The 13,595-nt window shown below is 48.7% G+C and overlaps 1 protein-coding gene across 4 annotated transcripts in view; it reads left to right on the top strand.

Moving 5' to 3' along the window:
• Positions 1-3,299: 3,299 nt before the first annotated feature.
• Mark2 (microtubule affinity regulating kinase 2) overlaps positions 3,300-13,595 on the top strand; it is a 68,606-nt gene continuing 58,310 nt past the window's right edge. For 3 of the 4 annotated variants that reach the window (XM_036203772.1, XM_036203764.1, XM_036203757.1), the window contains exon 1: positions 3,300-3,985. In XM_036203772.1, the coding sequence (XP_036059665.1) occupies positions 3,932-3,985 (54 nt within the window). In that variant the 5' untranslated portion in view covers positions 3,300-3,931. The remainder of the gene's footprint in view (positions 3,986-13,595) is intronic. The other variant, XM_036203747.1, reaches the window with a different exon arrangement.

Raw genomic sequence — 13,595 nt, 5'->3', positions numbered from 1 at the left:
CCTCTTTCCTCCCTGCTCTTCAGACCTTTGTCCTAAAAGTGACTTCTGGCACAGGATCGACAGTGTAGCGCCTTTTGGCCACCAGAGGGCAGATCATTCTCATGTTTAAATTTGGGGTGGGGGCGTGGCATGGACTCCATCCCTTTTCACACCACTCTACAGCTCTGTTTTCCCCAGCTTCTTCCCCCGGGGTGGTGCTTGTGTGGAGCTGGAGTGGAGCGTGAGGGAGCTTCCTGTAGTCCCATGGATTGATTAGTCCTGCGGACCTGTTGCCTTAGGAAATCCTTTCTTACCCCCTCTGTCTGCATCTGTCCAGCTCTCCCCGTAATTGAGCAGATCATGGGTGCCAGTCAGCTCTCAGCAGTTCAATTAGTACTTTCCCTATAACCCCAGAAGCTCTCTTTACATTCGGGGACCCAGGCTCCATCCCTCCTGTTGCGCTTAGGGGGAGGGTAGTGGGCAAGTTCTAACTTCTGTGGAACCAGGGCCAGGAGTAGCTTGAAGCAGAAGTCATCCTAGGCTATTGCCTCTGCTTGGTGGGATTCTGACAGTGCATTGTCATCTACAAAGTCCATGCTTAAAAACTGTAATCAAGTTATAGATAAAAAAAATAACACATACAAAAGTCTCATCATGTTTTAAGTAAGTCTGTGCCTCAGGGTTGGGCACAGATTGGACAGATCAGGGAGACTCCAGAGGGAAGCGAAGGCAGACTAAGGTTGCTGCACAGACTTCCTGTAGAGTCAGGAGTGTTCCAAAACTGAAAAGGACTTCAGCGCTGTTGAATTCAGTAAACCCATTTATCAACAGGGAAATTGAGGCCCAGGAAAGGAAAGGGACGTCTTCAAGGGGTCTGGCCCACTTGTGCTATTCTGAGGTTTGTTGTCCCCCCACTCCCTGCCAAGACATTATGTAGCCCTGGCTATCCTGTGTAGACCAGGCTGACTTTGATCCTCTTGCCTCTGCCTCCCAAGTGCTGGGTTTAAAGGCATGCACCACTATGCCCTGCTGAGAAATGTTTTTATTCATTCATTCATTCATTTATTTATAATATTTGGGTACCAGTTGTACCTGCTTGTCTGTATCTATACTACACACATGCAGTGCCTGTGGAGGCCAGAAGAGGGTTGTGAGCTACCTACCATGGGACCAAACCCCTGTCCTCTGAAAGAGCAGCAAGTGCTTTTAACTGCAGAGTCACCTAGCCAGCAATTTGTTTTGGTGTTTTTGTCTTGTTTTTTCAAGACAGGGTTTCTCTGTGTAGCCCTGGCTGTCCTGGAACTCACTCTGTAGATCAGGCTGGCCCCAAACTCAGAGACCTGCCTGCCTCTGCCTCTGGAGTGCTGGGATTAAAGGTGTGCACCACCATCCCCTGGCTTGTTTTGTTTTTGAGACAGCAGTTTACTGTGTAGCCCTGCCTGTCCCAGAACTTGTTATGCAAACCAGGCTGGCCTCGAACCATCTATTCTACCTTTGTTTTTTAGTGTCAGGATTATAGGGCAGACAACCATATTCAGCTTGAGGAATCCTTTTGTTTTGGTTGTCTGTCTTTTCTTTTTAATGGTAGGGATTGACCCCTGGGCCACCTGCATGCTATGGGTATTAAATAGTGCTCTCCCACTATCCTACAGCCTCAAGAATCCTTATTTTCATGAACGCCTATTCTTTTACCATGAGTTCCTTTGTTTTGGGAGGGAGATTTGAAATGATAATTGAAATGAAATGGCCTCTCCTGACTTGCCTTGTAGAATATATAAAAAGGTAATTTAAGATCAGGGGTGATAGTATACACCTGTAATCAAAGTACTTAGAGGATGGAGACAGGAGGCTCAGGAGTTCAAAGCACCCTTGGTTGCATATCAAAGCCAGCCTGGGCTACATGATACTCTGTTTAAAACAACGACAACAACAAAACTTGGTTGGGCATGGTGGTATACACCTTTAATCCCAGAACTTGGGAAGCAGAAGCAGATAGCAGATAGCTCTCTATGAGTTCTTGGCCAGCCTGGTCTACATAGTGAAACCACATCACAAAATCAAAACCAACAGTAAAAATAAAATGTTATGTGATTTTAAGAAGTATTTATTTGTATGTTTATATGTGTGCCTTTATGGGTTTATGTGCACCACTTGCATGGAGGTGCTGGTAGAGGCCAGAGGGCATCAGATCCTCTGGAACTGGAGTTACAGGATGGTTCTGAGACCTGATCCAGGTCCTCTGGGAAAAAAGTAAGTGCTCTTAATTGATGAACCATGTCTCCAGCCTGTTATGTTTTCTTTTTCTTCCTTCCTTGCTTCCTTCCTTTTTTTCAATTTTTAAAAAACTTTTGTGTGTATGGGTGTTTTGTCTATATGTAGGTCTGTGCAATTGTATGTTCAGTGGAGGCCAGAAGGTATCATACCTCCTGGAACTGGAGTTACGAACAGTTGTTAGCCACCATATGGGTGCCGGGAACACGAATATCAATCGGTCCTCTGGAAGAGCAACCAGTGCTCCCTCTTGACTTCTGAACCATCTCTCCAACTCATACACATCTATCTTAATTACATTTTTATTTAGTTTATAGGGTATCATGCCCATGGAAGCCAGAGGACAATGTTTTAGACTTGGTTCTCTCACTATGTGGGTCCCCAGTATCAGACTCAGGTCCAGTAAGCCATTTTGCCGGCCTCTGTTATGTGATCCCACACCCCAAGATCACACAAGCATTTTCTCAGGACAGAGCTGTATCCTAAAGGTGCATGTCTGTGTGCCTGTCTACTGTCAGGTTTCAAGGACCCTGACCTGATGCCTCCCAGGCCTCTTGGAGCAATAAGGGGACTGAATTTGAGGATGTCGGATGTATATCTAGAAGCCAAGACAGTCGAAAGATGGCAGGTGTGCAAAGCAGGAGACAGGTAATAGGGTGACAACACATTTGGCAGTTGACACATATTGATAGAAAGGAAAGATAAGGTGGGTTTTATGAGCTGAGAGACAAACATGCTGATGGGAAGTTGCGTTAGGATCCACCAAGACACCAATCACAGGAACAGCTAATAGTAGTATTTTCTAAGAAGTCAATCACAGGTTCAGGTGACCCACACCTGTTCAATATTTGAAAATAAACGAAACTGACGGAAAGAAACGAAGAGATAGACTGTTAACCTCGGTAGGTCTCGGGTGTTGCCGGAAATGGCTGACTACCGCCCGGGCTGAGCCGCGGAACGGGGGCGTGGCTGGTTTAGCACACGCGGAGACTCTTCGGGTGTTTCCGGAAACTACCGAAAGCCAGCTCCAAGTGGGCGGAGAAAGGCCGGTAGGCGTGGCTGTTGGCTGGCTCTGGAGGTGCGGAGAGTCTCTTCGTGGATTTCCGTAAACAGAGCCGAAGCTTGGTCTTCGGAAACGAGGAGGTGCGCGCGTCCCCGGGGATTACCTTCTTCGGTAGTTTCCGGAATTCACCCATAATCTGGGCCGAGAGGAGAAGGCTCGTCCCCCTCCCGTTCCTAGTTGTTTCGGATGTTTCCGGCTCTTGCCGGCGGAAAGAGCCGAGGGCTGGCGGTGGTGGCGGCCATGTTGGGAGCAGCAGGTCCGGCGGCGGCTGCCTGTGTGCCGGGCGCGGAGCAGTGCGGCTGAGGGCAGGGGAGGAGCGAGGCAGGCGGCCGGCTGCGGCGGCAGAGAGTAGGCGGAGCGGCGCAGCCGGGCCGAAAGGCGGCACAGCCCAGCCGGGGGTCGGGGGGGTGCGGTCCGGAGCCGCTCGGAGCCGGCGAGGCCTAGCCCGAGCGGCGCATCCCCGGGCTGGCGTGAGCGATCGCCCGGCCTCCCCGCACCCCCGGCCGGGGCCCATGCAGCGGGTGCTCCTGCTGTGAGAAGCCCCGCCCGGCCGGGCTCCAAGCCTTCCCTTTCCTCCCTTCCTCCAAGCTCGGTTCCCTCCCCTGAGATACCGGCGCCATGTCCAGCGCTCGGACCCCCCTACCCACGCTGAACGAAAGGGACACGGAGCAGGTAAGGAGCCCTTAGGGCTCCCCCAATTCTGTGGCTGGGCCCCTGCACCTTGCGGAGCCTCCTTCCTCTGCTCTCCTCGTGCTCCTACTGCCTTCTGCAAGCCTAGGCTGTCCTGTCATCTGGCCCCGGGCTCTAGCCCCGCACATCCCTCTTCCGAGTCCTGACCCGGGACCCCACCTTGTCCTGACTGAGCTGCACACTTGTATCTCTGCCAAACGCCCCTTGTCTCTCACCGCCCTCCTGCGTTCTTCCGTGCTGTCTCCCCAGCTTCCCCTTCTCTTCCCTTTTCTCTCAGGGGCCTTTCTGGTCTTCCTCCACCCACGCTTAAAGCAGCCACCTTCCTGCTCCTCGAATAACACCCCACGATTTGCGGCGGATTGTTGCCCACCTCTTCCTGTATCTCTCTAGCCTTGTATCCCCTCTGCCCGCACTGGCTCTCCCAGTCCTCGGTTTTCTCCCTCAAGGGTCCTTGCCCCGAGTGTGTTCTCCGTCCCTGTCTCCTTTCACTTTCCCAGCTTTTTCTGTCCTCCTTTCCTGTTCCAAATTGGGCTCTCCCTGTTGCTTGCAACCCACCAGCTCCACCCTCGTCACCTTTCCAAATCGTTCGCCTACTCTTTGCTCATCACTTTCCCTTCTTTTCGGCAGGAGCTCCCTGGCTCCTGGCACTGGCATGTGTCGCTTCCGTGTTTCCCATACAGCTGTCATGCGCATAGTTTTCCCACAGGTTGCCTTTGGGGTTCCAGCCACCGCTCCCTTCAGAGTCTTTGGATCGGTCTTGTTTCTTCCCTCTGGGGTTTGACATTTAAGTTCCTGGGGCTCCTATCCGAATGGTCTCCCAGATTTTCCCTGGGCTCCCCCTCCATCATGGGAAGGACAGTGTTTCAGCCTGGCTGTATTAACATAACCTGTTGCTCAGTCTTCCGCGGACTGCATCAGCGGCATCAGTCCCCGCTTTACTGCCTCCTTACACTGCAGCACAGATGGGGATACTGACTCTCTCCACGCCGGTGCCCGTCACTTCTCATAGTATCATAGTATCTTCCTCCTCCTTTGCTACTTCCTGTTGCTCAACCTCCCCCCATCTTTCTTGCTATATACCTCTTAATTAGTGCTGTTTTTCATGTCCGCGTGGGCCTCCTGCCCTCTCCACTGTTTATTCGCACCTCTTAGGCTCTGTTCGTTCCCTCCCTATTGGCTAGTCCAGGGTGCATGCTAGCTGCTTATGCTGCAGGTCAGCCGCTGGCCCTGTACTTTCCCTTTCATCCTGGCAATCACTGCTCTTTGTCACCCAAGTCTTTGCCTTTTCTGTGTCATCCTCTCACCTCTTGAGCTGAGGCGTCCACTTTCCACTGCTCCCTTTGTTACACTGTCTCTTGTGTCCTTTGCTGCCTGCTTTTTGGACAGTCCCTTGCCTGTCATACATTTCAGAGTGAATTTTAGTAAACACAAACTTGTGTTGAAAAGGGAGCATACTTTGCCTCCAGCACCCTTTTTTGTTTCTCTCTTGTTCCTGTTTGTTTTTTGTAGCCAGGTAGGATAGAGCTGCTGCTGTATTTGTTTAGCATTAACTACCTTCTTTGAAAAGCCTTCTTTAGCTCTTAACTGTACTTTTCTGCCTTGTTACCCTCTTGCTGTCTGTTACATGGGCACTTAGGGACTGAAGAGGCATCAGGACAGAGTTTTCTGCTGTCATGGTAGATCCATACTACCTATGGATTATTTGCTTTGGGGGCAAAACAGGGCTTGAGAGGGAGGAGTGGCTGATTTCTTTCATCACTGGGCTTGGCAGCTGGTCCTGCCTGGGACAGAGGTCTTTGGAAATTGAGGAGCTTGGTCTGTGTTGCACAATCCCTTGCTTGCCAGTTGCATCTCTCCTGGGAAACACTTTCTCTAGGCTCTTGTAAGGTTGCTCTGTGCATCCCCTTTCCTCTTACCTTTATTTTAGTAGGTAGACCTTGCCTAACTGGAGAACTTTCCCAGATGGCTGCTTATGAGCAAGGAGGAGGCCAAGTGACTTGACTGGCATCTTCAGGCATTTGGGGAGTGGTTGGCCTGCCTGTCCCACAGAGAGCCAGAGAGGCTCTGGGGGCATTGTGTTGATCAGAGAGAGTGGCCTCGGTGTGGTTTCTTGTACTGTTTATTAAATATAAATGCAATATTGGTCCACTTGCTCTTTTTCTTGTTACGTGTGTGAGAATGTGTTTCACATACTGTTGGATCATGTAGTTGTGATTTGGTGCATGTACACTGATCTCAGGAGAGTGATAATCAGTGACCGGCTAGCCCGGGAGCTGCTCTATGATAACCTAGTCCAGAGCAGAGGCTGCATTGTCATCCTGCTCATCTTTGGCTCGATTCTTCATGAATTTAGCTGTATTGAGCCAGTTCCTGGTTCTCCACTCAGTGTCAACTTTATAGTCTTCCTCCTCTGCGTGAAAACTTGGACTTGAAAAAGCTAAATGCACATGTATTACAGGTGCCTAGCTGTTTCTTTGTGTTTGTAGTTCTGCTGGGGATGGGAACAGGGCTGTGCTCCTGACTGACAAGTGCTCTTTACTGAGTGACTCCCCAGCCCAGCCCTGTACTCTTTAGAAAAAGAAAAAGACAAGAGACAGCTCTTCAAGCATCCGACTTCTGTAGAGCAGACCCTGCCACCAGGTGAAGCTGAGTACTCCCTCAATCCCATGGCAAATGGTAAAACCATTGTGGAAGTTCAACCATTGTAGCCGTCGTGTTAGGAAATAGAAGGCAAGGAATTGGTTGGGCAGGTACCTCTCTACTGTCGCCTTATTTAGAATTAATTATTTAAACTAGTTTTATCAGAGAACAGGTAAACTCCAGCTGACGGTTCCAATAGCTTCTTGTGCCTTTTCTCCCCCTTTCTTTAAAATTGTGGCTGATAAGCTGTTTCTAGGAGCTCTTTGATCACATCTGAAACACACACAGAACATGTTGAAGCATAAAAATAAACCTTATGTTGCAGGGGATTGCCTGTTTGCTGTCAGCTCTGCTTCTAACAGTGGAAGTAGGAGACAAAAGATAGCCAAGCTCTAGCTTGAAGATAATTTTGGTGACACCTGATTTGTGCATTTTCACCATAGTGGCTTCCTTTTGCAGGATTCTGACCTGGGGCTAGTAGTTTTGGGGTTTCTTAAGTCTGAGCTGAGCTTTCTGTGAGCTGCTTTTCCAAATGGCTCTGCTGGCCTGGAGGCTTGGCAGCCTTGAAAGCAATCAGCAAGATGACTGTTTGTCTTCCAGCCAGAAGCAGCCTTAATAGTCAAGTGTGAAGAAGGGAACAACTTCCAGAGTCCACCTGCCCCTGCTAGAGCTTCCCCTAACCCCTGGGAGGAAGGGACACATGGCTTCAGACCCTGGAAACAGAGGGTACCTGATAGAAAACAGGAGCCTTTTGCTACCCATCAGTCAGATGATAGGGCTGCCCCAACCCTTCTAGAGAGTGGGTGTCAGAATATATTCTCAAGGAAGAGGAGTTTGGGAGACTGATGAGGAAGGCAAATCTAAGTACAGAATCCTGTAAAAATGTACTGCTGAAGGCTGGTGAAATGGCTTAGTGGGCGAGGGCACAGGCCACCAAGCCTGATGGCCTGAGTTGGATCCCTGAGATTCATATACTTGGTGGAAGAAGTGAACCCACTATGGCAAGATGACCTCTGACTTCCACACACACATTCTCTCTCTCTCTCTCTCTCTCTCTCTCTCTCTCCCCCCCCCTTGTTTGTTCTCTCTCTCTCTCACACACACACACACAAAATATAATAATAATAAGTTATAAATGACAACAAAAGAGCCTCTTACCTAGCCAGTTGTGGGGGCATGGAACCCCAGGTACTCTGGAAGCTGAGGCAGGAGAGTTACAAGTTCAAGATCTGTCTGAGTTACAGGATAAATTCAAGGCTAGCAGCTTAGTGAGACCCTGTCTCTCAAAATCCAAAGTATAAAAGACTGGAGATGTAATTTAGTGGTGTAGCATTTGCCTAGCCTCTACAGGGCTGAAGGTTCAATCTCCATTGAGGTGGGTGTGAAAATAGGTTTGGGGTAGCAAGTCGTTCCATATACACATTGTGAGATTTCAGCTTCCTTTGTGGCTAACACTGGACCAAATACTTCATTTTTGGGGATGTGGGATTTTGTGATTTGACTCTTGATGGTGGGGCTTCTTGATGGGGCTTCTGTCTTCTAGGTGAGGATGCTGCTGGGCCTTAGGGATATGAGACAGTGACATTATACACTTTGACTTGAAAAGTAACTCTCTAGTGAATTGCAATAATGCTTCTCCATTCTGTGGATTTGGGGAGCTAGCTAAACAGATGGTACAAGTAAATGGTTTGTAGTTGGTCTGCTTCAGATTGAATCAAGTTTGCATAGGGATAGCTGTGTCTTTCAGACTGTGACCACAGTGTGGGCTGGGAACCTCAAGCATATGTATCTTAGGCAGAGTTGCTATCCATGAGGTAGAAAGAGGTGGATGATCTTGTTTGCCTGAGAGGTTTGCATGGTGAGATCTCTCAGGAGTCAGCATTTCTCTGGCTAGACTGTTTCCCTTTGGACACAACAGCATGATTCTCAGTGGGCATTTGACTAGGACTGACCTAGGCCTTCATGAACTGGTTCTCATGGAGCACTTAGCCACCTAGCTGGCATTTCTCATCCCCCAGGAGCTTCCATGGTGTTCCTACATATGTATTATGTTGGCTTGAATGAATATTTTATGGTTATAGTGCAGTCAGGCCTCAGACTTTGTGGCACATTACTGACAAGTGGGATGGGGGATGGGCGCCACCTTTGCCCCCATGATAGTGTCTGTGTAAATGGACTCCCCCGGCAGCACTTTGAAGCCCATTAATGGATTGGGATGTAGTAACTTCAGCAGATGGAAAGGGCCCGAAGGCTGGTCATCTTCTTTCTCTTAGGCTGCCTGATAAGGGTTGCTGATGCTTTACCCAAGCCCAGATTTAGTTGCTTCCCTATGCTTTGGTTAAGTTGTGGGCCCAGCTGCCTGGCCTCTGTTCTGAGAGGTGTATGTGGAGGCTTTGGTTTGTTCTCCTCTGGCTGTGCTGCTGCTGCCAGGTTTGATGCTATCAAAGCAAAAACTCACCAGGTGCTGGTGGCGCACACCTGCAATCCCAGCACTCGGGAGCAGAGGCAGGTGAATCTCTGAGTTCAAGGCCAGCTTGGTCTACAGAACTAGTCCAAGACAGGCTCCAAAGCTACAAGGTTTTTCCTGTCTCGAAAAACCAAAAAAAAAAAAAAAAAAAGCAAAAACTCAGAGTAATATATGGAAAGGGTGGTGTTTCAACCTGGCCCTTCCTTGGAATTTCAGCAAGATGACAAACAGGATAGGTGACCAAGTTTCCTCCTCTTCATGGGAGGGAGATTCCAGTATTTGTACGTTTTGCACTTGAAGCTTGGGTTCTCTCTAGGCTTTCTCCAAGTCTTCATCAAACATGATTGTGAGTCATTGAGATGTTAGCTGTGTGCCTTCCCCTTCTGTTTCAGTACAAGGAAGAATAAGCCTTTACAAACCTCCTGGGGGAGGAACTCAGCCTTCCCATGCTGGCACTGGAGGCTTCAGGCTATCCCTGCTTAACCCAGCACAGTGGTACTGTGGCACCACAGCCTCTTGGGATACCCTTAAATACCACTGAATACCCTTCTTTTGTCTTTTTAATTAAAAAATTATTATTATAGCCAGCCATGGTGGCACACACCTTCAAATCCAGCAGAGGCAGGTGGATCTTTGAGAGTTTAAGGTCAGCCTTAAACTACATAGCAAGTTCTAGAACTACATAGAGAGACTCTCTCAAGCAAACAAAAATTATTAGTATTTAATGGGGTCTTTTTTTCTGATGGGGACTTAGTTTTTTTAAATTGTATGTGTATATGTCTGTCTGCATAGTTGTCTGTATACCGCTAGCATGTCTGGTGCCTGAAGAGGTCAGAAGAGGACATTGGGTCCTTTGTGGGACTGGAGTTAGAGGTGGTTATAAGCTACCATGTGGGTCCTGGGAATGGATCCTTCATCCTCTGGAAGGGCAGCAAATGCTCCTAACCTCTGAGCCATCTCTTCAGTATCTCACCCCCCTACCCCAACCCCACCCCTTTTAACAATTTTTATATTTTGAAACAGGCTCTCACTATATATCTCTGGCTGGTGCCCTGGAACTCGGAGAGCTCCAACTGCCTCTGCCTCCTGAGAGCTGGGATTAAAGGAGTGTGCCACCACAACCTAGCCCCACACTCTATTATTTTTAAATTGTATGTGTATGTATGTATCTCTCTGTGGGGTTGTGTGCAGGTGCCGTAGGAGGCTGGAGGCATCAGATACTTAGACTGGAGTTGCAGGCAGATTTTTTGGCTTTGTTTGTTTGTTTTTTATTTTCAAGACAGGATTTCCCTGTATAGCTCTAGCTATCCTGGAACTCACTCTGTAGACCAGGCTGGCCTTGAACTCAGAGATCCATCTGCTTCTGATTCCAGAGTGCTGTGGTTAAAGGCGTGTGCCACCACTGTGTAGCCAAAGGCAGTTGTGATGAGAGTCAACCCAGGTCCTCTGGAAGAGCAGTATGTGCTCTGAGCCATCTTTCCAACTCCCTGCCATTGCTTTTAGACTGGGACGGAACCACCAGTTTTGAAACAATACCAAAAGAATCTGCCCTTGGTTTCCAGTTATCTCTTAGAAGGAGGGGGCTTCCCTGTTGCTTGCCCTACTTAGTGCCCTAGCTCCTCCTTTCGGGGTGCACATGGACTGGATCCCTGTTTGTCTGACATGCTGATAGTTCATTGGTGTCTGTAGGTTCTTTCCACAGGTGTCTTGTCTTTGAGTTTGTACTCACGTCTACTTTTAGATATCACATTTCTCATCTGCAGGGTAAAACCGGCAGAAAAGGTTTCCTCTGGTGTACAATCATTAAATTGAGGCTTGTGAATCCAAGTGTAAGGCATGGGTTTTGGTAGGAGAGAGGTGGAGATGGATGCTCATACTGCCTTGGAGGTTCTTGGGAGCAGGCACTTGAGGTGGACCTGGAGAAAGAAAGGAAAGAGGTATATGTAGTGACTGCTCCTAGCCACCCTTTTGGCCGTTTCTTTTCAGTGTGAGGTGGGTGGAGCAGGTGGCTCTGTAGAACCAGTCTAGCTGGTTTGTGCAGAGCCAGCCTATTTTCCCTTGTCCTCTCGGGAAGTCGGCAACACAGAGGTCTGCCTCCTGACTGATGGAGCTGCTGAGTGAGTTTGGACAACCTCTGTAAACAACCTCCCGCCCTCCGCAAGTACCCAAACGAGCCTGGGAATTGGATCCCCCTCCTCTGAAAGGGGGCTTTTTCTCACCCTATGCTGATCCTCAAAGCAACTGGTCTGTTTTATGTACTTTCCCTGGAAGCTCTAAGGTACAACTTCTTTTCTTGGGCCCCTTCCCACTCATTTGCCAAAGAGTCAGACTGGTCAGGAGGAAGAGTTGGGGGTGTGTGGTTGGATCTTCTTTTGGGGTGTGGAAGGGAATTGGAATCCAGAATCTCGGCTCCTGTGATGTGGACACTAAACTCAGACCCTTTGAGTGTGAGCCATGGAACTGCCCATGCTGCTGGAGGGTTAGAGGGGCACAGCTTTTGGTCTTTGACACTTAGCCATAGCCCCCCTCTTCAGTTAGGTGTCAGGAAGTCTGTCTCGGGGAGCAGAGTCGGGAAGCAGTGCTGGGAGGTAGAGCAGGGCTGCTTGCCCAGTCTCCTGAAAAGCAAAAATCTCAAGTGTGAAGGGTTGGTAATGGGGTTGAATCTGCTTGCAGACAGCTCCAGCCTGTGGGCTGGCTGCTTCTGTCACTGCTGTGGTGACCTGCTTGTTCTGAGAACTGCTTGCCCAGAGTCTTTCTGTTATGATACCCCAACGCCCCCCTCCCACCTTTCACAGCTTCCCTGGGCCTTTGTGTCTTCCACCTCCCCTGTGTCCCCAGTGCAGTGCTGGGGTCACTTGGGGGCTGTTACCTGTTCCTGAGCTCTCTTACTTTCTCTCTTCCCTCTCTCTCCTTCCTCTCCCTCTCCTTTCCTTTGCTAGGGATTGAACCCAGGGCCTCCTGTATATTAGGCAAGCACTCTGACCTACATTCCAGCCCTCCACAGGAGTTCAAAATGACTGATTCTCTAGTCACAGGAAGTATGCTCCTTTGGCCTGCTTGATGTAGCATAGCATTGAGGTGAGCTTCTAACAGACTTAAGACAAGATCCTAGTATATTTTCAGATTCCATAAATGGTTCTGCTATAATTATGAGCAGGTTTTGTAGCTAAAGGTACACTCCTATGATGCAGCTCTCGAAGTCACAGGCCTGGGTGATAGAGAAAAATCCTGTCGCAAAAAAAAAAAACCAAAAACAAACAACAGCTATCTTGTAGGTGTGTGTAAGCGATGGGTACACATACAGTGAGTAGAGGGTGTGGGGACACTCGGTCAGTGTCACTGCTGTTCCAGTTGAACTGCTTAGGTGGCAGAAGGGATGCATGCTGGAATCTAGTCTGCGCCATTGGAGGAAGAGATCTTGTTCTTCCCAGCGTTTCCAGTCATGGACGTCCCACAGGTGTGTTTTCTACCAATTCTAACTTTTTCTTTAATCCCAGCACTTGGGAAGCAGAGGCAGGTGGATCTCTGAGAGTTCAAAGCCAGCCTGGTCTACAAAGCGAGTTCCAAGAGTCAGGGCTACACAGAGAAAACAAAAAGACCAAAAAATTAGCTATCTGAAAGAAATAGAGTGCTGTTGCATAGCTTCATGTACTGTGTGCGTGCGTGCGTGCGTGCGTGCGTGCGTGCGTGCGTGCGTGTGTCTATTCAGAGAGGCCAGAAGATGATGTCTAATCTGGAACTGGAGTTACAAGTGATTGTGAGACACCTGATGTGGATGCTAGGAACTGAATTCAGGTCCTCTGAAAGAGCAGCTAATACTTATTTAGATTGATTAATTAGTTAATTAGTTAATTAATTTTAACCAGTGTCTCACTGTGTTGCCCCTGGCTGGTCTTGAACTTGGAGATCTGTCTGCTTTTGCCTCCCTAGTGCTGGGGTCAGAGTCACGTCCCACCATGCCCATCCCACTTGGTGTACTTTTGAGCCCTAGTGGCATGTGCTGATAATAATCCCTGTACCTGGGGAGGCTGAGTGATTGCTATGAGCTTGAGGTCAGCCTGGTCTAAGTGGGCACTTTAATTTAAAAAGGAGAGGTTCAGACTGGCCTTGAACATGTGATTCTCCAGTGTCAGCTTTTCAAGTGCTGGGATTTCATGTATGATTTCTCCCATGCTCTGCAGCTCTTTCTTCCTCTTCTCCCCCTCTTTTTTCTTCTTTCTTTCTTTCTTTCTTTTTTTTTCTTTCAGTTTTTTGAGACAGGGTTTCTCTGTGTAACAGTCCTGGCTGTCCTGGAACTTGCTCTGTAGACCAGGCTGGCCTCAACTCACCTGCCTCTGCTTCCCAAAGTGCTGGAATTGAAGGTGTGTGACACCACTGTCTGGCTCCCTCTTTTTGTTCTTTAAGCTTCAATAGTAGGCAATTTTGATTAAAGGAAAAAAACACTATCAACTGCCTGTCCATATTTCTGTGTCATGATTGGTGGTG

The sequence above is a fragment of the Onychomys torridus genome, chromosome 1, assembly GCF_903995425.1.
Source record: "Onychomys torridus chromosome 1, mOncTor1.1, whole genome shotgun sequence".
NCBI classification, from domain to species: domain Eukaryota; kingdom Metazoa; phylum Chordata; class Mammalia; order Rodentia; family Cricetidae; genus Onychomys; species Onychomys torridus.
Note: the sequence above shows the minus strand (reverse complement) of the source record. Positions and strands in the feature narration are given on the sequence as shown.